The 26040-nt window shown below is 33.6% G+C and overlaps 2 protein-coding genes across 3 annotated transcripts; one reads left to right on the top strand and one right to left on the bottom strand.

Annotated features, from left to right (window-relative positions):
* Window positions 1-12982: 12982 nt before the first annotated feature.
* On the top strand, window positions 12983-18178 carry LOC125846588 (uncharacterized). Of its 2 annotated transcripts, none has more exons than XM_049526130.1 (4): window positions 12983-13191; window positions 13315-13392; window positions 13485-13547; window positions 18083-18178. In XM_049526130.1, the coding sequence occupies exons 1-4, from the start codon at window positions 13053-13055 to the stop codon at window positions 18127-18129; spliced, it is 327 nt and encodes a 108-aa protein (XP_049382087.1). In that variant the 5' UTR covers window positions 12983-13052; the 3' UTR covers window positions 18130-18178. The 2 variants fall into 2 exon arrangements, with proteins under 2 accessions (XP_049382087.1, XP_049382078.1); XM_049526121.1 differs by having other exon boundaries at window positions 13309-13392.
* A 6046-nt stretch (window positions 18179-24224) lies between these two features.
* LOC125842847 (transcription factor LHW-like) lies at window positions 24225-25761 on the bottom strand. The gene is made up of 4 exons (XM_049522141.1): window positions 25497-25761; window positions 25265-25366; window positions 24821-24961; window positions 24225-24701 (listed from the first exon to the last, which is right to left on the bottom strand). Exons 1-4 carry the CDS (start codon window positions 25617-25619, stop codon window positions 24498-24500), a joined length of 570 nt encoding a protein of 189 aa, XP_049378098.1. The 5' UTR covers window positions 25620-25761; the 3' UTR covers window positions 24225-24497.
* Between the last annotated feature and the right edge of the window lie 279 nt (window positions 25762-26040).

The raw sequence follows: 26040 nt of genomic DNA, 5'->3' as shown, positions 1-26040 counted from the left end.
GCTCCTAGAGGTAGAACCCTNGTGGTGCCAGCATTAGGGTGCCCCAATCTCCTCCGGACAGCTGCCAAGTCCTCCTTTACCTGTGCACCTGAGAGTGGGGGTTGGGACTGGGAGGGACGTCTGTCGTCGCCTTATTCGTCGTCCGACTCCGCAGTTGCCTGACTGTTGGTAACACTGTTTGTCCTCCTCCTCTTGCTCCTAGAGGTAGAACCCTGCCTAGTCAAAAGAGGGTGAAAGGGGGGATCCATGGAAAGTACCTCGTCGGTGTCTAGAAGTGGCAATCACACCCGCTTACACAACGCAGTCACCAGTCCAGGCAGTAAGAACACCTTTTTATTACCCTGATAGAACATCTTCCATTCTTAAATAATTTGTGCCCCTACATTTAGCTCGATACCCTGTATAGCACACGCCACCACCAAAGCCCAAGAAAATGTCACGTCGGTGCAGTTTCCCAACGAGCGGATCCTCCTGGTAACCAAGTGTAGCCACCTCTTAGAATTAGGTGACCAATATGTGCTAGTGATGCCCTATGTCGTAGCCCAGTAGACCTGATCCCGGCGCGCAGACTCGATCAGAGTATCTCTCAACTAGCCCAGGTCCATCTCTCTCAGCTTGGCCTCATACTCTGTGTTTGATACCTCGGGTAACTCTAGCACCTTATTGAAGGTAGAGGCGTTCAGGGGGATGTCAACTCCCCGGATGCAGATGATGGGGTGAGGGTCGTCCCATTGAACAGTAGACAGGACAACGTAGAACTCCCTCACCCAGGTAAACCGAGTAGCAGGGGGAGCCTCTGTCAGTGGAGCCCAACCAAACTCCATAAGTCGAGTGTGAAATGCAGGCGCTTTCTCTTCCAAATTCAGCAAGTGAAAACCCCGCTCGCAACAAAATTTAGTGTTTCGGTGGTTATGGTATCGTTCCCGACTAGCAGCATCGGGGAACCGGACAAAAGGAAGATTTTCCTCATTGATGCCAACCATTTAAAGAAGCCTGCAAAAAGATTTATAAGCACATTAGAACATTGGGGGATTAGGCAAAAATCTGGTTGGAGGAGAAAAGAATTTTCTAGCCTTAGCGGATGCAGGCAACTAGTTTGACACATCCCGCCACAATGGCCAAAATCCCGCTATAGCAGGATGATGGAGGTCGCCATAGCAGGATGAAGGTCGCCAGAGCGGCCTTCATCTGGGACGAATGCTAGGCACGATCAAGGCGCCTCGTTGTCCTAAAATCCCTGTTTTTGATAGAATTTCAGCAGATCAGAGTATATTAACTACCCTAGGACCTAAATATACATTTATTTTCGCAAATTAACCCCTAAATGACGTCCAAATTTTAGTTTTACACCAAGAGACTTTTCAACTTCCCCCACCTGTTTTGGTACCAATTAAACCATATTTTTACGAAATCCTTACGCCCAGGACGTTGTGGAGATGTCGGGGATGTAAGGAAAGTATCCATGCTACGTTTTTCTAGCAAATCAAGCAACCTATTTTCACAATTTTGAAAACTGTCCCAAGGCTATTCTAATCAATCATTTATCGTCATTCAATCATAGTTAAGTAAGTAATGAAGTAAGACAGTAAAGAGCATGAGTATTAATGTTGAGGGACAAGAGTGTTATTGTTGAGAGACAAGGGCTATCCGTATGTTACAAGGGTGAGAAGAAGAGGTAGTGTACGTGATGTAAATACTTAGGTGGAGTTCACCTTGGATAAAGGGGGTTCGTGGTTAGTAGTTAGAAAGCTTGATATAATGTAGCATGTGGCAAGGGCTAGGTAATATAAAGGAAGAAGTAAGGGTTTGTCATGGGTGGTTAGTCAGAATGCTTGTAGTTGTATTCGTGGTCTCTTCTATGTGTTAGAATGGTTAGGCTATGATTAAGAACCTAGTAACTAGTTTGAATGAGGAGGTGGTTAGTAGTAAGGATACTAGTGTAAGTTGAGGTATTCGAGAGAGGGTAAAGGTGGAGAAGCAAGTGGTTTATTACATCTTCTCACTAGTTGAGTTCTTATATTATGCGGTGGGCGTCGGATTGACCGATGATGCCTACCAGTACGTGTGGTTTTGTACTGATACTACTCTTGTTATGCCCTTTGGCATAGTCTGGATGCAGGATCAGTGATGTTGCATTAGGTGAAGATAAAGAAATCTCAAGCAGCTTCTATTTTTTGTTCTGCATGGTGGGAGCTGTGTCATTTATTATTATCTCCAGTTTGTACTCTTAGTATCTCTTATACTTGCTTAGACTAGATCTTTGGAGGTGTTAATTACTTTACAAGTCTGAACCTGAAATTGTTTAAAAAGTATTATTTATAAAATCCCGTTATATATTTATCTCTGTTTCCTATAATTTTCCGCATGTTTTAACTATTGGGATATGAGGGTTCTCCTATTTAGGTGGTAGTATGTAAGTGCCCGCACGGCCCGGTATGTTGGGTCGTGACAACCTCACTACTAAGGGTCTTGGTGATAGTATAATTGAAGGGAATACGGCATCAAGTCAGGATAAAGCGAAGGCTATGATTTTCCTTCGTCATCATTTGGATGAAAACCTGAAGGTTGAACACTTGACGATAAAAGATCCACTTGAATTGTGGGTAGGTTTGAAAGGGAGGTATGATCACCTCAAGGCAACGATATTGCCAAGGGCACGTTATGAGTGGATGCACCTAGGGTTTCAAGATTATAAAATCGTAATTGAGTATAACCCTACTATATTTAGAATCACTTCCCAGTTGAAATTATGTGGGGAAACTATAAAAGATGAGGACATGTTGGAAAAGACATTAACTACTTTCCATGCCTCTAATATGATATTGCAGTAGCATTACTGTGAAAAGGGTTTTCAAAAATACTCTGAATTGATCTCATGCCTTCTAGTGGTTGAGCAATATAATGGCCTTTTAATGAGAAATCATGAAGCTCGTTCCACTGGAAGTGCTCCATTACCGGAAGCACATAGGATAGAAGCACACAACCAGCCTAAAATAAGACAACCGGGGTAAAAAATTGTTTATTTCTTTTGTTTGTGATGATTTGCAGGCTTCTTCAAGCAAAGCATGAATTTGAAATTCGGGAACAAAGTTTCGACTCTTTTTAGAATGTTCATTCCCTCATGATAGCTAAAATCAACTTCTTCAATGCATCTAGCAGCCTGACCTCCTGACATCTGCTTCATTCAGTTATTGATCAAGGAAACATGCATGCATTTAAGAAAATTTTTAAATTGTCATTTTTAAGAGTATCAAAAGCTCACTCTAAGTGGCAAGTTAAACCTCAAATTTAATTCAAGATCAAGATACTCATCAAAAATCAAAGTGATATCTGAAAGTTGAGACTCAACTGAAGACTCAAGAGAAGCTGCATAAATAGGATCTTGTACTTTTATTTTCTTTGTGATAATTAGCTTTCATTTTTTATGTAAGGATAGGATCCGCGAACTGGAACCTCGATGGAACCTCACTTAACTTCTAACTCATCACTTCATCTTCTTGAACTACACATGACTTGCTTCTCTTATAACCCGGGTTATGTAGGTTGTCCAAAAGAAGAACTCGGTCACATTTTTTCCCTTTCAAATAAGAGTCCGGTCAAAACTTGTCTCGTTGTCTACTTCTTTGTTTGAAAACTCTTCGTGTTTCTAGTCAAAGAGGGGCACACGTAATTTTTAACCGAACTTAAGTTTTACACCATTTTTAGAGCTTAAATATTTTATAAAAATATAAATTAATATTTTGACTTTTACCTTATTTTATTAACTTTATATTAAAAGATTCGAAAATTAAAAAAAATCATGTTTTTGGTGAAGTATTGTTTTCAGTTGTTTAAAGAGAAATGAAAATTTACAAAAAAAAATAATATATGTGTTCTTTTAATTAGATTTAATAAATAAGCCATTATTTCTTAATTATATTTTTAGATTGACTATTTAAATTTTTAGTTCAAAATAATTAATTTAATTTTTGTATGTATTTAATTTGTAGTCTATGGAAATCTTGTAAATAACATTTCATAAATATTGATTTACTTTATATTACCCTTATTTAGAAGTGGGACTTAAAAAGGACCAACACTGCATCTTTTAATTGTACTAAAGGTAGTACTAATTGTACAGTAATTTGCCCCTTTTTCATTGATCAATAAAGATGTGTCTCATTTTCCTTTCACTTTGTCTAGAAGTTTCCTAATATCATCTCACAATTTTCTAAGCCTAATTTCTCTCCTCCTTGCTAAGGTCGCTCTATTTTCTCAACTCTTCTTTGTACTTCTCAACTCTTCAATGGCGAATCCATCTCTTGCTCAGTCTCTTCTGTTTGTCTACACACTTTAAATCTCTCTCTGAAGGTTTCTCAAGACTTCTGTTTGTTTCGGATGCGCTGCGCAGGTACTTCTTCATGATTTAAGAAAAATTTACATGTTTGCTCCATCATTTGCTCTTTCTCTGATTCCTAATTTGTCTTGCGTAGAGCATATTAAGGCATATTATACTGTACTGCAAACTTGTGCTCAATAATTGCATGTATTTGTCTATTGCACTATCTTCATCATCGAACCACCAGAACCCCTCAAAACCGCAAAATTGGGTTTTAGACTTTCACTGCTTGGAAGCTTCGGGTTTCAACGGTTTGTGGGTTTCTCTTTTTTCTATTGTTTACACTTTCAATTTCAGATCTTTGTACTCTTCAATTTTGGGATGGTTTTTGCCTTTTTTCATCTGGAACTGTCTAAATCTATTTCATCTTTAAGTAAGATTTCATCCTACTGGGCATTGATAAATTGATCAAATTTATCCACAATTTTTTTTATTTGAGTTTGGTCTTAACGGACTTAGATGGAGATTCCACCATTGATGTCAACCTGAGTTTTCCTGCTTAAACATATTCTGATTTGTCACATATGTTGTATCCTCACATGTTCGGTATTCAGAGCTTTTATATGTCTTTGCTTTCATTTCCCTCAATAGTTGTCCAAAGAAATTCATTAGCAAAAGGAAAGAAAAGATTTCATGTAATATAATTAATGATTCATTTAATTTGTTCCATACATAGTTGTAACTTATTTCATATTGAATTTCCTGAAATTGATATAATTATAAATTGGACTGTTTAAATATTTTATTTTCTATGGAGAAAAATATATTCAAATATATATATGACATCTCTCTTTGATTACCTTATCATTTCTTTTTTGCCAATTAAATATCTTGAAAATATAAAAGGCATTTACATATTACACTTACATAACAGGGAAAAACTAAATAAGAAAAAGAAGCATTATAATACAAAATATAACTTTCATGTTGTCTGTTGGAGAAGAGACAATTATTATTCAAGAATACATGTGAGTTCTATTTCTAAGCCCTTTAAGTACATTCCAAATTAATGGTTCGTCCTTTAGTTTACTTTTGTTTAGGAATGTGAATTGAAAGGAGGAAGCATTGTTTAGTTGTTCTTTTGTTATTGACTTTGTAGGCCCTATATTCCTGAATAAGGATAGAAAGCTTCTACAAAGTTGGGAAGTTTTGTAGTATCTTAAAATGCAAACTAAAAAAATTTATTGGTTTTTTCCACAGATTTTCTACAACGTATTCCTTTGTGCGTGAATGATACAAAAGGTACATCATTTGTTTCTGCTAGATGTGTGTTGTTTATATATTTTTTTCCCAAGAAATACATTTGAAAGGTCTATCCTTTATTTGCATCTATTTCAATTGTAAGTTGTTGCTATTAGTTTAACTTTGTGTTACTAACTGATTTTATGTCTTAATTGACCTCTGCTAAAGGGCCCTAAGAGATTTAGACATGACTGTACTTCTACTATGAGAAGACTGTTGTTTTTGTTTTTATTTGTTGCTTATTTTGTTTTTTTATAGAACATACAAAGTTTATTATATTTGTGCAGTTTATATGTCATAGGACCGAATAGTAACAGGTACAACTCTGAAGTAGTATAGTTTGTTTGGTCATTTTGGGTCTAGGTGCTTTGTTTGTATGAGATTGTCAATCTTCTACTTTGACATTCTGAAATTGTACAGTTGTATGTCATGATTGAGAAAGAACTAATAGCACATAAATGGTTACGAGATGAAGATGGAAGCAAAAGTTAATAGTATGATACATGTTATGTAATCTTTTATGATTTTGTAATTTATGTTGATTGTTTGTTCTAACTTGCTTTTGCAAGAGTTTCTTAATGCTTTGTTACTAGATCAAAAGCTCATTTATGCGGGTACAAGGTCAATTTTACTCTGCGGTGCTGCTTTCATTTCATGCTTTTTTTCCTTTTGTGTAAACAAATGAAACAATGTAGTGTTTTTGTGGAACTTGATTGTCTAAGTTCAGTTTTATAAGTCATTATTGCTGTAGTTTTGTTTTGGATATGTGCAATGCCTATATTACTTGGGAAGGCATTCTCCAGTGTAATTAAGTACTTATGCGACCTACTTTTACATTAACGTACTGGCTTTCTGTTTTCTTGTCTACAACTTCCCCATTTTTTACATCAAATGAGTGCAAAGCAACTATTACTTTGAAATATTAAATGTTACTTGATAGACTTTTTTTTTCTCATATTCTACTGATTGTTTATGGTTAATGTATGTTCTTTTCAGTTACACAAAAGATATACAACAGAGGTTTCACTTTTGAAGCATTATTTCATTGCATTACTACAAAACGAGGTAATGAAATACTTCCCTAAGTCATTTTTCTATTACAATGTTTTCTTAAGAACATGAATCTTATAAAAAATTTAATCTGGAATGCTATTTTCATCCTTTCTTACAAAAAATTATTACATGTGCATATCAACAATTTTATCTAATTTCCTCTTGCATGTTTGAGAATAAAACTAAATACATAGATCACTTTGGATTTTTTATGCACATAGTGCAACTAGGGAGATTTCTCTGATAATAGTTTGGGTGACTTTCATTTTTTCAGTAGTTTTAGTTCAGCTACTTCGACCTGTTTCGGGGTTAAAAATGAAGTAGAGGAAGGAATTCAACATGCAAATAAAGTGTTTGCTGAAAGTCTTGATCTTTGGTATCAATTCTATATAAGTTGTGGACAGAGGAGCAGGTTAAAACCAAACATTTGCAAGAATCTCTTAAATTTTAGGTTTTATGGATTCTGCTGATTCTTGCAGGTAGGACCCAAAATATAATGATTTATATTCATGCCTCTTTGTTTGGTTCCATTTGGGAATGGAATAATTTCAGAGAATGTCGCGCAAATGTGGATGTTGACCGCATAGTAAGATGTAGGCTTTAACAAGCTACGATAATCTTAGTCTAACATTAGATGATAATGGAAGATAGTCAAAAATTCAGAAAAACCAATTGTAACATCAATAGAAAACGGAGGCTTAAAATGATAAAATTAGTATACAACAGAGTCCCAAATTTAGCAGTATAAGACCAAATGTTTCCACTGAAAGCTGAATCACTTCAACTCTGCTGATGTAGCTTCATTTTGAGAGCTTTACCAAACAAATTTCTACATTAAACACTTATAGTAGTCAAATACTCATGTATATATAGATGCATGTGCAAATGAAAACACATACTTAAAAGGAACATAGTTTAATTTTAGAATTCTTGGTAAGTTCACTGTCGACTTTTTGTGCCTTCCTCTGCAAGTTTTGGAGCTGTGTTTGTCCTAGCTCTACGTGTTGTCAGCTTTCTTCCCAATATTTAACTCATTCTCACCTTCTCCATTTCATTCCATGCAATTCTTTATGATCTTATCTAATAAAGCTCTTCAAATTGTACATAAACTACTATCAAAGTTCTTAATTTATTGGGTTTTGTTTATTTACAGGAAATTAATAAATCTGTTGTTTCTGATTGTTCAAATTTCCCAAAAACAGAGAAAAAGCAAATGCAGTTCAGGTAACAATCTTTTTGAACTTACATTTGAACAATTTATTGCTTTGTTTCTGCCATTCATTCTACAGGTAGTTTTTTCCATTATTTTTTCCATTCTTATGTTTTCTTTGGATTGTTAGGTTGGGTATCATAAACTCTATGTTATTTTCCTATATGCATCTTTGAGAATGTAAATAAATATGTATATAACTTTGCTGTACAGAGTGCATCTATGACGGTTTTTACTGACTGTCCACTTCTACTCAAAGGTCCAATAATAACAACCACAACTCTCACTTCGAATCTACTTTAAACTCTTTCCCATCTTAGTTTCTTTCACTACTTCAAATATGCTTTTGCTAAGTTTGTAAGTCTTTTGTTTTAATTGCTCTGCTGTTTTTGTTCGTTCTTTTTACTGTTGGTTAAGGATCTTTCTCCTTCACTCTTTCAATATTGGATCTGTTTTTGACAAAACAAAGTTAAATTCTTATGCGTAAAATCTCTAATTCAAGCACCCCTTATATTCAATACAACAAATGCTACAATATTGTTTGTTTCAATCATAAGAATCCACAACTTCATCAAATGTCCTATTTGTTTCAATCATAAAAACCCACAACTTCATGTGAATGTCCTATTTTGGTTACAATAAAGAAAGAAGTTGTCCTTCACGTTGATGATTACCAAGAAATTTTATCAATCAAACTAGGAATTCTTTATAGCTATTAGTATAACCTTTTTCATGATTTACACCTACCATAAAAGTAAGATTTGACTATGCTGCCACGATCTTCATCTTTATGTTTAGCTTAGTGTCAATATCAGTCTGTCGCATTAATGAGTTGGGTGAATTGGCTCATGAAAANGTTGTCCTTCACGTTGATGATTACCAAGAAATTTTATCAATCAAACTAGGAATTCTTTATAGCTATTAGTATAACCTTTTTCATGATTTACACCTACCATAAAAGTAAGATTTGACTATGCTGCCACGATCTTCATCTTTATGTTTAGCTTAGTGTCAATATCAGTCTGTCGCATTAATGAGTTGGGTGAATTGGCTCATGAAAACGTTTTCACTATCATATGCCTGAAATCCATTGATGTGGCTACACAACTGTTATAAACAGTTGAAGCTAGAGGTTAGTTATTCTGAATAGTGAAACTGGAAAGTTCGTTACACAGTTTCTTACAATATTATTTCAACTTAACTGTGGTTGAGTTAGATTAACTACATTAGAAGGTTATGAGTACATACACGATAAATAGCATACTGCCAATATTCTGTACAAATACATTCATTTTTCATCCAGGATGTAGGCTCGGGCCGTGAAACAACATTGGCAACAGAAACTACATTAGCCTTACCAAGTATCCTCTGACTTTCTTCTGCAATCACTAGAGCATAAGCCTTGTTAACACTTGGAGCTCATTCTATCATCATAAATTCGCTCCTACACTAGTTCTAGCACTTATTCAATCCCAAAAGAAATTGCATTAAACGTTGGTACTCAAAATGAACAGCATAGGTCTGTCATATAGCACAGGCACAACCAGGACAAGGCATGAGTCAATCATATTCCATCCACAACTCTTTAAGCTTGGAGAAATAGACTGAAACTAATGAGACTCCTTCATTGAGTCTACCAGTTTCCTTGTGCAAGTAGAATATATGAGAGCCATCCACTTTTTCAAATTCTTGAAGCTAAGGTTTTTTCCCCTCCCAAGTGTAAAGGATTACTACTCATTTCGGAATGAAATAGGCTTAAATGAAACGACATGATTATTCAAAACTCTTATATCTGACTTCCCAACTTGCTCGGGTAGAGCAGTATAGCTTTCCCTAGGCCTAAAGTTTCAATTCGTTTTACCTGTATCAATAGTCTAGTATCAAATAAAGGTGCTTCGCAACAAGTTCAGAATCCAAATTGTGCTCTTCATATGGACGAACAATAGTTATGTATTTTACTTCGAATAATATGGAATAATAAAATGTGCATCAAGTCATTTTAAAGTTTGGTTATTCCCATATATGTATTTCTGTTCAGTATGGATAGAACGTTGCAGTAGATAAACTCACTACATTTCTTCTTTTGGTCTCTTCTGTTTCCTGTTCAAACAGAACTTAAAATAAACCTACAAACATTACTATCTAGACAGAGAATATTACTGAAGTGTCTAAAGTTATCAGGGCAGGTTCAACTAAAAGACAACTGAATACAGATCTCAACTTCATTTTAAAACATGACTAATTCAAACGCGAAGTTAAGCTCTACCTTAGGCGTAAAATGGTTATGGCATGAGCGCCGAAAAAATGCATATCATCATTTCAAAATTAAGAATAATATGATATGTTGAACTTATGATATCACATTAGTATCCAAGACAATAACATATCAAAGAAGTAAGGGAAATCTACACAGTTACTTTAAATTTTCAGTCCTTGGATCAAATTTTATTAATCTACATAATCATTTGTCCTAGATTTCATGAAAAGCTTAAACATCTATTTTGTATGTTAAACGAAGTGTTTTACTGACTTTAATCATACTTCTTAAAGAATTTGTCTGTGTGATATGTAAAACGTTCATATGCGAAAACCGTGATAAGTTATTTTATTAGTTTCAATAGAAGAATTACAGTCCAAATATTGTTTATGATAAAGAATCATTGCGAAGAGGGAAAACTAATTTAATTAGCCTTATATAGGATGAATGTGATAGAAGCTCGATGTGATAGACATGTTCCATTCCTAATCTGTCCACCTGTTCACAAAGGGCCTATGATGGTGGCTACTCTCATTCTTCTTTCGATATATATTTATGTCTGTATGTCCTTCAATTTAAGGATAATTTGGTTCTTATCTTGAAATAATTTGCTTTTTAGCTTGAAATTGCTTCCTACAAAACAAATTACACTATTCTGTTTGTATTATTTTCATTGTAATTCTTATTTTCCCAAATGCTACATTGATATATCTCAAATATATGGTATTTACATTATACGCGTCCAACATGTTTGATCATTTACGTGAAAATTACTAACACAATTTTGCTACCTTTTTTTAGAACCTAAATATTCTGTCCCATATCAGTCAGCAACTCAAAAGGTATGTTATTACAAGACAAGCCCAGTCTCTTCTCTATTGTTTATTTTTTGTGCAAAAATATGTTTCAAATGTATGTGATTTGATCCCACCTGTGTTTCTATTGAAATCATTTACTGTTGTCATGATATGTTGGTTTGACTAGATGTGAGACAGAAACGTACACAATTGAAATACATAACATTTTCTCAGCTGCCTATTATTTTGGTTACCTTTTTCACCTTCTTATGCCCTACATTTAAGTTTCCCAAAAATAAGTTATTTAAGCTTTTGTTTGAAAGCCTGCACCAAAGTAGTTTGTTCTAAATTGAAATAGTTAACTGCACACGAAAAATAATTTGGCTTGCTTGCAACAGGGCTGATGAAAATTAAGGTCAGAAAAATTAAGAGTAGATCATTAGACACCATTCCTTAAATTCTGTCTGATAGGAGGTAGAACATGTAAAAAGTTTTCATTTAAAGAAGCAACCTTTACAGTAATATGTGTATTTGTGTGAGGACAGGTCGATATTGCTTGTGCTGGATAGTATGAGTTTTAATCCTACACTGTGAACTGATGATGATATATTGATGAGTTTATCAGTTGTAGATATGAAATTTTTTTCCTTAGCTACATGACTTTTTGACTTGGCTCTGTTAAGATTTTATCGGAGCATTTTTTGTTCAAAATATCATATTATTTTTCTGATTAGAATTTGTATAGGTTTGGTTAAAAGTTTCCATCTTAACAATGGAAAGAAAATGCCTTCACCAGTACTATCACATCTATTTGATTTCCCCTCTCCTATTTTCGGTTAGTTTTAAGTAGGTATGACAAAGAATGATTCAAGATTTGAAGTTTATAAATTGCTCTAGCGATGGATTTTTGGTTTACGGTCGCATGTTTTCTGTACATTTAATGGAATTGTTGGTAAAAATTATTGCCACAAACTCATAATCTTAATACTTGCTTGTACTCCCCCACGAAAGTGCCACTCATGAAACCTCTTTATATTGTTGTACCTCAAAAGTGCATTATAACAAGCTTTCAAGCTAGGAAGTACATGCAATCTTTTAGCAATTTTTCTTATTTAGATTTTATTTCATGAAAATGGAGATAAGATGGAACTTGGACAGTAGGAACAACTGAAGATTATCCGTATTTTTTAACCAGAATCACTTCACACGTATGAATAAAAGTTGGGTGCTTTGAAATGGTGACGAGTCATTTACAAATGCATAGAATATGTCTGATTTATTTTCCATATGGTGTCTTGAGTCTATTTTAGTGGTAATACTGACTGATGGAGAGAATATTGTTTATTCTACACAGAATTTTGGAGTACATACTATTTTTAGTTCCGGAGAAAAAACCTTTAGCTTATATTTTCTATTGACATCATGTTGCTATTTATGTGTAATTACATAGCAAATATGCTTTCTGCAATTTTGTTAGGTATACAATATTACTTTCCGTTGAAATTGACTCGTGGAATGAACTAATTACTTCGATTTTACCAATTCTAAACATGATTCAATATTTGCAATAATTATCTTGCTTTAGTGATGGTGCGAGACAACTTGAGGAAGTTATGTTTTTCCTTTCCATTCTTCGAATGATCAAAACTGTCCAACACAATAATAACAACAGAATCGTCCTTCACAGCAACATAAAGTTGTTTATATGGCTGTTGAACTACCAAACGAGCTTCGCACGGTCAAAACATGTTGTATTACATAAGTTATCTTTCATTTGTTGTAAAGTAGAATGTTATGTCTTGGAAGACAAGATATCATGTAATGATTGTAGGAAGAAGTAATCATTAAATCAATTGAAGAAGTTTTCTATACATACTTCCATCGAAATGTTGTAATACTTATATGATGTTTGTCATTAGTCCATATTGGGCTCATGCTGGCACAGGCCTTTTTTATTGTCAATTCTACGTATTTTTCCCACATTACATTAAGTTATAAATTAATTTAACAAATCATGAATTACTTGAAACAGGAATGGAAGAAAATAGAGATAATGTGTCTTCCCAAGAAACAACTTCTGACAGAAATTTGCGTCGGCGTACTAGATATGCACAAATGTCACCGGAGAGAAAAGAATTACTTTTATCCCAGCTAAGAAAAAAAAGGGCTGAATCAAAAAGACAAACACTCCTTCATCAATCAAATAGTACTGGCGCTCTTACAATTACCACTTCTTCGTTATCTCCTCAACAAGGTCAGCTAACCATATTCTTATCTTCCTTCTGTGAAATCTCTCTTCTGAATATCTATAGCTATAGTTACACGCTTCAACTGACCTACTCTTACTAGATTTATTTTGCTCATTTTGTAGTTGAAGCTTCCAAACCTACAAGCCTACCAGTTACTTCAACTAGAGGAGAACATATAGTTAATTGCTTATCTACCTTCGAAGTAGGTCAGTTCAGAAATATTACTTCAACTATTTTGACTATATTCATTTTTAATAATTACCTAGCTGTCTCTAAATATTTATATTCCTCATACTAGGATCAACATCAACTGCATCTCATGTTGCAAGCAAATTAACTTCAAGACGTACTGCAAATAAAGGTATTCTTCTTTCTACCAAAGTCATAAAAAAACATGTATTGTTCTGACTTTATATGTAACAAATAATTGCTTTTTACCATGCACAGGTAGAAATAAGTTAGAAGTAAATCTACAAAATGATAATTTATTGGCAAAAGATTACTTACTTTTAAAGAAAGTTCCAAATTGCAAATTTTGTGCAGCAAAAAGGTTTCAATATGAATCACCAGGTTTTTGTTGTGATAATGGATCAATTAGACTAACTTCTTATAACATGCCTACTGAGTTGCGAAATTTGTTCTTGGGTGACTCCAAAGAATGTCAACATTTTCGCACTTACAGTAGAGCCTACAATAATATGTTTGCCTTCACTTCACTTGGAGTACATTATGATAGAGAATTAGCAAAGAGAAATCGTGGCATCTATACATTTAAAGTCCAAGGACAAATGTATCACTTCATTGATGATTTGATACCTTCAGCAGGAAAAGCAAAAAAATTACAGTTATATTTCTATGATAACGAAAATGAGCTAACAAAATCGAATGACGTTATCAGATAATCTTAATGAGCTGATTGTTACAAAGCTCATGGATATACTAAAACTTAATCCTTATTCTACTTTTCTGAGATCGTTAACAGTTGTTCCAAATTTATCTGAATTTTACATTGCTCTAAACTCAAGTTCCAATTTAGACCAAAGAACACATAACTTACCAACTGCATCCGAAGTTGGGGTAATTTGGATTGAAGATCAATTAAATGATAAAATTCCCACACCACATATTCGAATTTACACCCATAGTAACAAAAGCCAATTGGTCAATTACTATTATGGATGTTATGACCCATTACAATATCCACTATTGTTTCCTTATGGTCAAAATGGCTGGCATTGTGGTATTAAAAAAATTAACAAGACATACAATTATTCCAAAACACAAATTTATTGTGAATATGAGCAGCTACCAAGTATAATGAACATGACTTCTATTGATAGACTCCTTCACATCGAATCTACAGTTTTATCAAAAGGATTAAGAAAAAGAGAGACTGTTTCTTGTCGTGAATATTATTGTTATAAAATTCATATAAGAGATGAAGAACCAAATGAAACTTTACATTTTGGAAGGGTATTTCAACAATACATAGTTGACCAATATATCAAACTTGAGACACAAAGATTAGATTTTGTTTCATTTAATCAAGATCTATTTAGAGTTGAAGCCTTTCAAGGAATTATTGATTTATTGAGGCAAGGAGAAAGAGATGCTTCCAATATTGGGAGACAAAAATTCCTTCCTGGTAGTTTCATAGGAGGCCCAAGAGATATGCGTCAAAGATATATGGATGCCATTGCTTTGGTACAACATTTTGGAAAACCAGACATATTTTTGACAATGACTTGTAATCCTTGTTGGCTTGAAATACAAGAACATTTACAGCCAATGGAAGAAATTTAAAACAAACCTGATTTAGTTAGTAGAGTATTCAGAGCAAAAGTAGAAGAACTTAAAACAGATATTCAAAAAACCAACATATTTGGAAAGGTTGCAGCTTTTATGTATACAATTGAGTTTCAAAAACGAGGTCTTCCACACCCATTTTCTCATTATACTTATGGATGGATATAAATTGCTAACACCACAATCATATGATAAAATTGTATGTGCTAAATTACCTGATCCCCATATTGATCATCATCTATACAAACTTGTGACCAAGCACATGATCCATGGTCTTTGTGGCTATTTAAATCCTTCAAATTCTTGCATGCAAAAAGAAGGAAAATGTAAGTTTAAATATCCAAAAGAACTTACTAAACAAACAACCAAAGGAAAGAATTCGTATCCTCTTTACAAAAGACCAAAAATGATCACACCAATCAAAGTTAGAGGACACAACATTGATAATTCTTGGACTATTCCGTACAATCCGTTTTTACTGAAGAAATTCGGTTGTCATATTAATGTTGAAATATGTTCTGACATTAAGGTTATCAAATACATTTACAAATATATTTGCAAAGGACATGACAAAATTGCATTTTCTATACATAATAATGATACTAATGTAGAAATAGATGAAATCAGAGAATATCAATCTGCTAGATGGGTTTCTCCACCAGAAGCTGCATGGCGTCTGTTTGCTTTTTCAATAAGTGAAATGACTCCAAGTGTTTGCCAGTTGCAATTGCATCTTGATGGACAACAATTTGTTTCTTTCAAAAATAACCAAACTGTCTATCAAATAATAAACAATCCAATGATAAGGAAAATGATGTTAACAGAATTTTTTCTTATGAACAAAATGAATAACGATGCTATAAATCTCAATTTACTATATAAAGAGTTTCCCCAACACTTTGTATGGTCATCATCATACAAAATGTGGTCACGTCGAAAACAACGCCTTACTATTGGACGTATTGTCACATGTCATCCAATCGAAAGAGAAAGATATTATCTTAGGTTGCTAATGAACGTAAGAGGACCAAAATCATACGAAGATCTACGTACAATGGATGGAAGATGCTACACTACATTTAGAGAAGCTGCAGAAAAAAGAGGCTTATTACATTCTGATAACAACTTAATTGAGTGTATGTCTGAAGCTGTAAGCTATCAAATGCCTTATAGTTTAAGAAGACTATTTGCAACATTATTAGTTTATTGTAATCCTGGTAACCCAAAAGATCTTTGGAAAAAATATGAAGACTTTATGTCAGAAGATTTTAAAACAATTTCAAATGTTACAAAAAATGATATCCAGCAGTTAGTTTTAAATCATATCAATGAAGTTCTACTTTCAATGGGACGTAACATAAATGAATTCAAAGATATATTTGGAAATGTTATCTCTTCTAAAACAACTAATGAGGCCAAAGAAATATATTTCAAAAAAAATATAATAGTCTCTGAAGAAGATATACTTCTACAAAGCAAATTAAATGTTCAACAAAAAAGGGCATATGACATAATTCTTGAAAGAGTATATTCCAATAAATCAGCAGCTTTTTTCATTGATGGTCCTGGTGGAACTGGAAAAACTTTTTTTGGCTGCTATAAGAACAAAAGGATGCAAACTTTGGCAACTGCAAGTTCTGGTGTGGCAGCTTCAATACTTCCAGGAGGACGAACAGCTCATTCACGTTTCAAAATTCCTATTGACATCGATGAGAATTTCACTTGCAATATTAGCAAACAAAGTTCATTAGCGACTCTAATTTGAGATTCAAAGTTAATTGTTTGGGATGAAGTCTCAATGGCAAAAAAAAACACGATTGAAGCTCTTGATACACTTTTAAAAGATCTTATGAATACAAAAACACTTTTTGGTGGAAAAGTAGTAGTTTTTGGGGGAGACTTTAGACAAACACTTCTTGTTGTTCGTAATGGAAAAAAGGAAGACTTTATTAGTCAAAGTTTATTATACTCTCATATTTGGAATCATCTCAAAAAATTGTGCTTATCTGAAAACATGCGTGCAAAAAAAGATCCAGCATTTTGTGCATATTTAATGAGAATTGGAAATGGACAAGAAAAAACTAACAACTGCAACAAAATTGAAATTCCCAATAATTTTGTCATTCCCTTTACACATGAAATAGAATCTTTGAATCTTTTGTTTAATGTAACTTATCCTGATTTTCGTACATTCTATTCTAATCCATCTTTTATAACTTTCCGTATTATTTTGACAACAAAAAATGATTTTGTTGATGAAATAAATGACATGCTTATACATAGATTTCCCGATGATGCTACAGTGTATACAACTATTGATGAAACAATAGAACCAAATGATCAGTGCCAATTTGAAGATTTTTTGCATACCTTACATCCTGCTAACTTACCACCTTATAGATTAACTTTGAAAAAAAATTGTCCAGTTATATTATTAAGAAACTTAAATCCTACTGAAGGTTTATGCAATGGTACACGATTGATTTGTCATGATTTTAAGTCACATGTTATCAGTGCTACTATTTCCAGTGGTGATTTTAAAAATAAACGTGTTTTTATTCCAAAGATACCACTACTAGCATCACAAGATGAAAAGCTACCAGTTCCCTTCAAAAGAACATAATTTCCGATAAGGTTATGTTTTGCTATGACTATAAACAAAGCTCAAGGTCAAACATTAGATTTTGTTGGAATATATTTGCGTGAACCAGTTTTTTCACATGGACAACTTTATGTTGCTTTATCTCGAGCAAAATGTTCAGACAACGTAAAAATATTAATACGCCCGCCTACAGCAGAGGACACAAATGATCATTCTACATATAATGTAGTTTATGACGAAATCATTCGAAAAGCATTCTCATGATACTTTTAAAATGAACAAATGTAATAACTAAGCACCCTCATGGTAGACATTCTTAAATTTCGAATTATTTTACTTCAGCTGTTTCTAAAGATAAGTAAGAGTTAGCTCGCAATCATATTTGAAGATTTTCAGTTTAAAATTTCACCTTTCCTTTCAGATTGTGCCTGGCCAATTAGTTAAATTTCAAATGTTCATTTTGACTAACCTAAATGCTAACATTGCAGGAACAACTTATTCAATCAAGGGTAATTGTTTATATAGTTCTAGCTGAAGGAAATGACAGGATGACCTACCTAAAAATGCAAATAAATGATGATGAGGTAGACAAAATTTACAGTCATAATGTTATACCAACTAATGCTCTTAACTTTGTTCATTGTACTTTCAATGAATTTCTCTTTCTTATCTTCTCTCTTTGTTTGTTATTTAACTTCTCACATTACCGTATTGACCTTATTATGGTGTGTTCATCTTCTCATAAATGTCTTTATTTTGAAATTGCAAGTAATTTTACCATATTTGAACAAACCATTTTCGATTTGCTTTACTTGATCTATGTTTTTTTTCTTCAATTTGCTGCATAGGTTCTTTTTCTCTTTATCCCAACGATTTGAGCTGCTTTATTTTCTAGGATATGCATTAAACAACCATTATGTCAGAGCCTTACAACACTCTCAAAAGAAGGGGGGTGGTCATGACCCTTGCATGTATAGCTATCTAATGTCAGCGTTGTTTGCAAGTATTTGGTTTTTTCCTCTAATTTTTGAATATAATACGACTTACAGTTGCTTATTTGCTCACAGTTTTGATGTGCTTATGTCGTAAAATAGTAGAACATATTGTTGTTATTTTGATTTCCTGCTCTTTCATAAGTCTAATAATTCAAATACTTAATAATTCTTTAATAAGTTTATCCACTCTAAATTTTATTCAAAATTGTTTTAGCAAAGAGAAGTCTCATAAACACCGAACACTCTTCTATAATTCTATGCCAGCACAAGCCATAGTGTCCTTTACAATTACAACTTTAGCATTATATTAGCTCAGTCATCTATTATAACTTCATTGAAAACTATTGTAAGTTTCTCTCGCTCTCTCGCCATTCCTCTTCCTTTAGGATACCGACTAGATATAGCTAATTCAGCGTGGTTCTTATTTTGTTGCTTCAGTGAACATGACTCTTAAGAGAGAAAAATTTAAAAGAGAATCATCACATGGAATAATAGAAAGAAGGTAAATACCATTGTTTAAGATAATTATTTTTAATGAATTTTCTTAAGGATGCTTCACTATCAAGTTCAATTATATCATTCTCATGATTTTGCCTTCGTGCTTCTTCAATATCTTTTATCCAACAAAAGAAAAATTAATTGTTTCACATGCTGAGTCTAATCTTTTCACTACAGATGATTGAGAGGATAAGCGACTCACCAAGACTTGTAGTCTGCCACAGATTGTTCAGTAAAATTTTGGTATGATTTTTGAGTTCTTCTAAATTTGACCCCTTTGAGATTGAAAAATGTTTTCCATACTTTGCAGTTAGTACTTTCGATCCTTGCTTGATTATTGATAATTACAGTGTAGAGTGAGGGAAGCTGACTGAAAAATATTCAAGTTACTTGTTTGACGTCTTATGTAATAGATTGCATTTTAACTTCTGATGGTATACTATGCTGGAAATAATCAAGTTTTGTTAATATTTAAGATTAGGAGAAATAAATAAGTTCATACAACATGCTTTATTTTTCTTCATTTTTGTTGTTATATTCTGTAATTTGGGATTATAGGAAGTCAAAATTTATTGTTGATTTCATTTCCTAATCAATCGAAATAAGTATTTGAATAACATCCCCTTTATAGGCAATTTACTCTAAACAAATGAGATTTTACCTGTGTTATAGTGTGGTATTTTGAGTTTTACTTTATAGGTTGGGGGCGAGGGTTCGGGGTGGTAAGGGGGTTAAGGGAGATGATGGGCGGAGAGTAGGGTCTTGGAACATAGGGATATTGATGAGGAAGTCCATAGAGCTCTTGAAGATTCTCAAAAAGTCGAGGGTAACTTGTTCGTCATTTAATACTTGCATATGTCACCTCCAAACCCGTCACAGTATTATGAGCTTTTATAATATTACTAAGTAGGTGTGTTGTTGTACTGTGTTATAAGAAAGCCTGAAAAATTTCAGTTTTTTTTTAAGCAGATAGCTGCGGAGTATATGGAGAACACAGTGTGATACTCCCTGGGAGATAAAAATGGTATTGTTCGTTCATCCCTCTTTCTTATTGTTGTATGTTCTTCTTTATTCATGCCCACTTTGTATACAATTGACGTCTGCTTTGTTTTCTTCCAGTGTTCTAGAGTAGAATTATTTACCTTATTTAAATTAATTCTTATTTAAGTTTTTTTCTCATGAGTTTATTTGGTTTATGTTCTAACTTGGTTTTGCCCCTGGCTCATTGTGTTTTCCAGTAGTTTTTTTTTCATACTTCAAGGATCTGGTGGGCAGAGAAGTGACTGTAGAATTGAAGAACGATTTCGCTATTCGAGGAACACTACATTCAGTTGATCAATATCTCAACATTAAGCTTCAAAACACGAGGATTGTTGATGAGGACAAGTACCCCCACATCGTAATTCCTTTTTATTCTTTCTCTTGTGTCTTTGTTCTTCTTATTTTTTGTTGTTGATTTGATCTGGGAAAATATCGTTTATTGCGTATATTTAGTTTGGACATGCATTACATCTTGCTTCTCTTTCACCTTCTCTATTTGTGCGTGTAGATCTGTTGAAAGCCTCTTTTTGGCCATCTCTTTCTCAATTCAACAATTCTTGAATTATTTTTTTATGCTTTTGGTATGCAATAAAAGAAGTGGATGTTTCTCTTCTATAGTACTGAGGATTTTTTAACCCAATAGTTTTGCTGGAAACTACTAATTTCGATTGGATATGTGAATCGAGCAGGTCAATTTGATGTATTAACTTTTTTGTGTGTATGTGTGATATGGGATCCTTAGTCTATATGGGGATGAGGTTTTTCTATCAATACGACTATGATTATCTGCAGCTTTCTCCTAGAAATGTTTAAGCTTTGTGTTCGTTCATAGTTTCAAATTGTCATGCTTCATCTCCAATTACCTCTAATGAGGCAAGCACATCTTCACGTATTACACTTTAGAACTGTAGTAGGCAATGCCTTCTAGATATGATAGTTGATAGTTCAATTAGACAAGTGTAGAGAATAGACATCCTTAGACCAATTTCGAGGAAGTGAAGTCCACAAAACAGAACACTTTAAAATCAAACTATAACATGTACAAGACGTGACAAAATATAATTTACAGCTAAATATAAGAAATAAAATGTTAAATTACCTACTACCAATATCATGCTTGGATGATGAGGTTGATATCATACACCAATAGTAGCGATGGAACCCCACGAAAATTTGTTCAACGATTAGAACTACTTACAAGAAACAACTACAGGAAATTATAGAAAACCACTAGAGTTGGAAATAGTGAGAATAATTTGAACAATCAGATATAATCAGTTGACTTGAGAATTAACAATTCTTATCGATTAACAAGATTTTGGGTGCTCATCTTGGAGGTGTCTTTTCACAAAACTGTTTTACTAAGGTGCACAAGTTGCATAAACATGGTACAACTAATAACACTTCCAGAATTTTGATTGTTGTCCAACAATAATATGTGCCCATACGCAAGGATGGTCAATTGAGTGCATGTCATTTGGAATCTGAAAATCAATTCAAGATGAAGCTAATGAAAATAGAATTGTCCAATACTTTTAAAATTTTCATTAACAATTTGAGTTTCTTCTCTTTGTTCTTTACTCTTTCAAATTGTTAAGTTATTTTTTGAAATCAAGAGAAGAAAATGAAAGTATTTTGCAGGGATGAAGCGTAGGAACTTCATATTCAAAATATGTGCCCAATTTCTCCATTTCTCATAGGGTAAGTTGGTGATTTCTTGGTCTACGATTTCAATATTGGAAAACAAATTACACTTTTAAACTATGTTTCATCTTCTGTAATTTGATTGTAAGAATTTCTTTTACTTTTTCCTTAGCATAACATTATACTTGCTTATATCCGATTCTGTCCATAATCAAATTATGTGTACTACCGATAATTCTATTACAATGTTTTTTGCTTTTGTGGCTCTCAATTTCATCAGGTTTTTTCTGTACCAAACATTTTATAAGTTACTACATTTCTCTATGTTGCTGTTTATCTTAGCTCTTTGTATTGGTGAGACTGTACTCTCATTGTTTATAATAACCCAAAAAAATAATTGGATTGCTTCTTCCTTTGCTGTAAGTTTGTAAAAATTGGGTTGCTTCTTCCTTTGCTGTAACTTTGTATAGTCCATTCTACTTATCTAAATATCTATTAAGTCTCTATCATGGTTAAAGTAATTACCTCATGTACCTAAACTTAGCTTGTGGATTTAGGAACCGATGAATGAATTTCTTGCTAACTGTGGTTTACTCTCATGCCGAGAAACCACAACATGACCAAAGTTCAAGGCATAAATAGGTACTTCTTTCATAAGCCACGTGTTGTTGCTTTGGGCAGCTTTCTTCCCAATACTTAATTCATTCCCACCTTCTCCATTTCATTCTAGGCTATTCTTTTATGAAGCTCTTGAAATTGTAGAAAAACTCTATCAAACGTTCTTAATTTCTTTGGTATTTTCTTTATTTTGTCTCTTTATTTACAGGAAATTAATAAATTTGCTCTTTGCCATTGTTGGAATACCCCAACACGGAGAAAGAGAGCAAGTACAATTCAGGTAACAATCTCTTTTTCAAGTTCAAATTTGAGTTGTATCATGTATGTGTGATTATTGTTCTGTTTTAGCTTTTTCTTGGGTTGTATCTTCTTTGATTGTGTGTTGTATTTTCTGCTTTCTCTTTCATCCTTTCTTTGTTATACCCATTTGATTGTGATGGGATTGCGATAGACTCTTGGTTTTCTTCTTATTTTGAATATTTTGGTCCATAAAGATTTATAATTTGCTGAATCGAATGAATTTTATTAGAAGCTCACTGATTTGACAATTGCTATGTTTCGGTCCAAAAATAGATACTTGAAGTTCATGAAATTGGTTGTCTCGATTATCTACTTATGTGAATGTGATAGACATGAATAACAAAATTGGTTAATGAATAACGAAATTGGTTATCTCGATTCTCTGCTCCAATGAAATGTGATATACATTAATAACAAAATTGGTTATCTCAATTCTCACTTTGGTGATTCACATATGTGCGCTACGAACACCACTTGGTTTAATTGTCGTACAAATATTTTTCTTCTTGTGGTTTCAACTATAACTTCGAGAAGCATATTAAAGGAGCTTTAGCAGCTTCCATGGAGAAGACAGTGGAATTTCAAAACTTACTGACATGTTCTATTCTGTGAAGGTCTACCTAAAGGTGATTGTTTCTTACTTCTTAGTATTAAACTGAGTTGTATTTGTCATTCTAGATCGTTAGGCTTTCTGTACTTTCGTGTTACTATTGAAAGTTCTTAGGTATTACAAAATTCTAATAATTGAGAAATGATATTTTGTTTTTTTATCAAGAATAGGTTGTTGTTGATTATTATATATAAAATCTAATGTAAAAATATACGGTAAAAGATGAAGAAAAAGAAGAATAAAGTGTTCTAGGTGATGAGAAACATGTCATTAGAAGAAAAGTACAAGAACTTAAATGCACCATCTCTATCTTTGAGTCAACAACTTTGGGGGAGAGGACTCAAAAGCTGAAGTGGTAAATGATGTAATTGACATAACTCACATACCTAAGGTAATACATGTTAGTGAAGACATTGATCTAGAAGGACAAACAACACCTTCTGCCTATGATGAACCACTTTCTACATGTCAAAAGCATTCAATTATAGTCTTCTTTGGGTTGTTTGTAGATACAAATGCAGATGACAATTCAACTAGCTTTTTATGAGTTTCTACACTTTCCTCCTCCATCTTGGAAGTTGGATAGTGTAATATCATCTCAAACTTTCCTATACATTAAACTAACAAACAACCCTTTTATGATCAACCCCATAAAACAAGCACATTTAAGGAAAGAATCAAAACAACAACTAACTTGTGCAATCATAGCATCCTACAGGAGGTATTTTATAGCATTTGATTGCTACATATTTTACAAGTTTACATCCAGGGGTGGATTGGAATATTCTATCCACCTTGAATGAGGGCCTAAAGTAGAGTTTATGCACTTCAGGGGATTCTGAATTTTTGATACACCTTGGCTGATGCGACACACAAATTACCGAGTAGCGTTAGAACCACCAGAGGTATCATTTTGGTGTAAATGTTAGTCATGGCAAGCATGTAATTGTTGCTTTCTCTTAACATTACCGGGTGAAGCAGTAGTAACATGTTGATCACAACAAACTACAAGATCTACCAGTTGCAGGTAATGTCGCTGCTTGGTGGAATGAATGCACCATTGCTGTGTTGTTATCAGCAGCATTGACAAGTTCTGTTCCACCTTTTGCTGTTTGCTCCAAGAGGCGAACGAGTGAGATGAATATCTCCATCCTTGTGACATCTCTGTTCACCTGTTTTTAAATAGCAAATTGTAAGTCATGCTAAATGATAAACAACCAAGAAAAAATTGTGAGAGTACAAGTAGCAGGTTACATCCAAATCTTGATTGGTTACCTCTACAACAAATTGTGCCCATATTTTGTCGTTCCTTGTTTCCATCACCTCCATCAGGATAGTCAAGCCCAATCCTCTTATAATGTCAGCTATTTCCAAAAATAAGCCCCGTTCCTCGCAAAGCATCTGCAGAGAACAGAAAGTTTAGATGAACCATCAGTCATATTTTTCCAGTAATAGATATCCTGTCAGAAATGCTAGAGAGTGAACAAAAGGATGATTTTTTGAGATGCATAGAAACTAACCTCCACAAGCATTTGACGAGGTTGATTTAGATCCTCAACTATAATAGGGCAGACCATAGACTGTGAGCCTACTTCATATGCCCATGTTGCTCCACCTTCAAGATTATCCTTTAAAAGCAATCCTCCTTCCTTACTGATAATCTGCTGGTTCAAAACGGACAGAAGTGATGACCAATTCTCACATGAAATTCAGGCCTCCTATATGATTTATTAACAATGAAACTTATAGCTTAAACTAGCTATCCTTGTAGATAAAAACCTGAGAAATTATGTAGAGTATAGTTATGTTATCATATTCTTTTCTGACTTTCTTGAACTTGGAAGCTTTCTTTTTTCATGATTTCCAGCCATAATTTTAAGTATCGAATCCCAACACAGTATATCAATAAGAAAACTCAACTTTTTCAGTATCACGAGAATAAGGCTAAATGGTTATGAGCCAACCTTTGACTCTCCAGTCTGTTTTAGTTTGTCTGCATGCTTTGTGACACTTTGCAAGAAAAGCATGTGTTTGATCGTGCGTTCGAACAGTGCATCAATGCTACACTGAAATCAGATGATCCGTCAAGGAAAAACATTAGTAAGAACAAAATTTTCATTTAAAAAATTGGAAAATAATAAAATAGAAATATCAAAGAGTAAACAGGAATTCCAAGTGTCAAAGGATGTGTATCACCTTTACCCCATTAGGCACAATTTCTCGAAGTTCCTTCACACGATCTTGGATCATTTGCCGATGTCTTGGCCTTGGCCTAGGATTCTCTCCTGGTTTAAGCCTTTTGCGACTTGTTTTGCTCATTTCATCTGGCTTTTTAGAATATCCTGTTGAAACACTGCTTGATTCCGCGCTCCGTGTTCAATTTTTTAACTATAAAAATCCTGAATGCACTCACTTGAACTTGGATTCTCATTCTGTGTAATATGTAATCACTCTCTTCATTCTTTTTTGTTAGGTTCTCTTTAAATCCTCTTAGGTGCACGTGTTTTTTAGCATTCTTCATTGGTAAAGTACAAGGAAGTGGATTATGCTTTTAATTGATCTTTCACATTTTCAAGCAACAAAATTCACGACTGTTGGCTTTAAAATCTTATGTTTTTATAATTGCAGGTTGCATGTCACAGAGGAAGAAGTTCAACACGCTTTCATTTACATGCCTTTGACATTTCAAATTGAGGATGATTTAAAATGGATCAAAACATAGTTGCGAGAAACGTTTTCC

Source organism: Solanum stenotomum, chromosome 1 (genome assembly GCF_019186545.1).
Source record: "Solanum stenotomum isolate F172 chromosome 1, ASM1918654v1, whole genome shotgun sequence".
In the NCBI taxonomy this organism is placed as follows: domain Eukaryota; kingdom Viridiplantae; phylum Streptophyta; class Magnoliopsida; order Solanales; family Solanaceae; genus Solanum; species Solanum stenotomum.
The sequence above is the reverse complement of the archived record's forward strand: the minus strand, read 5'-3'. Positions and strand labels throughout refer to the sequence as shown.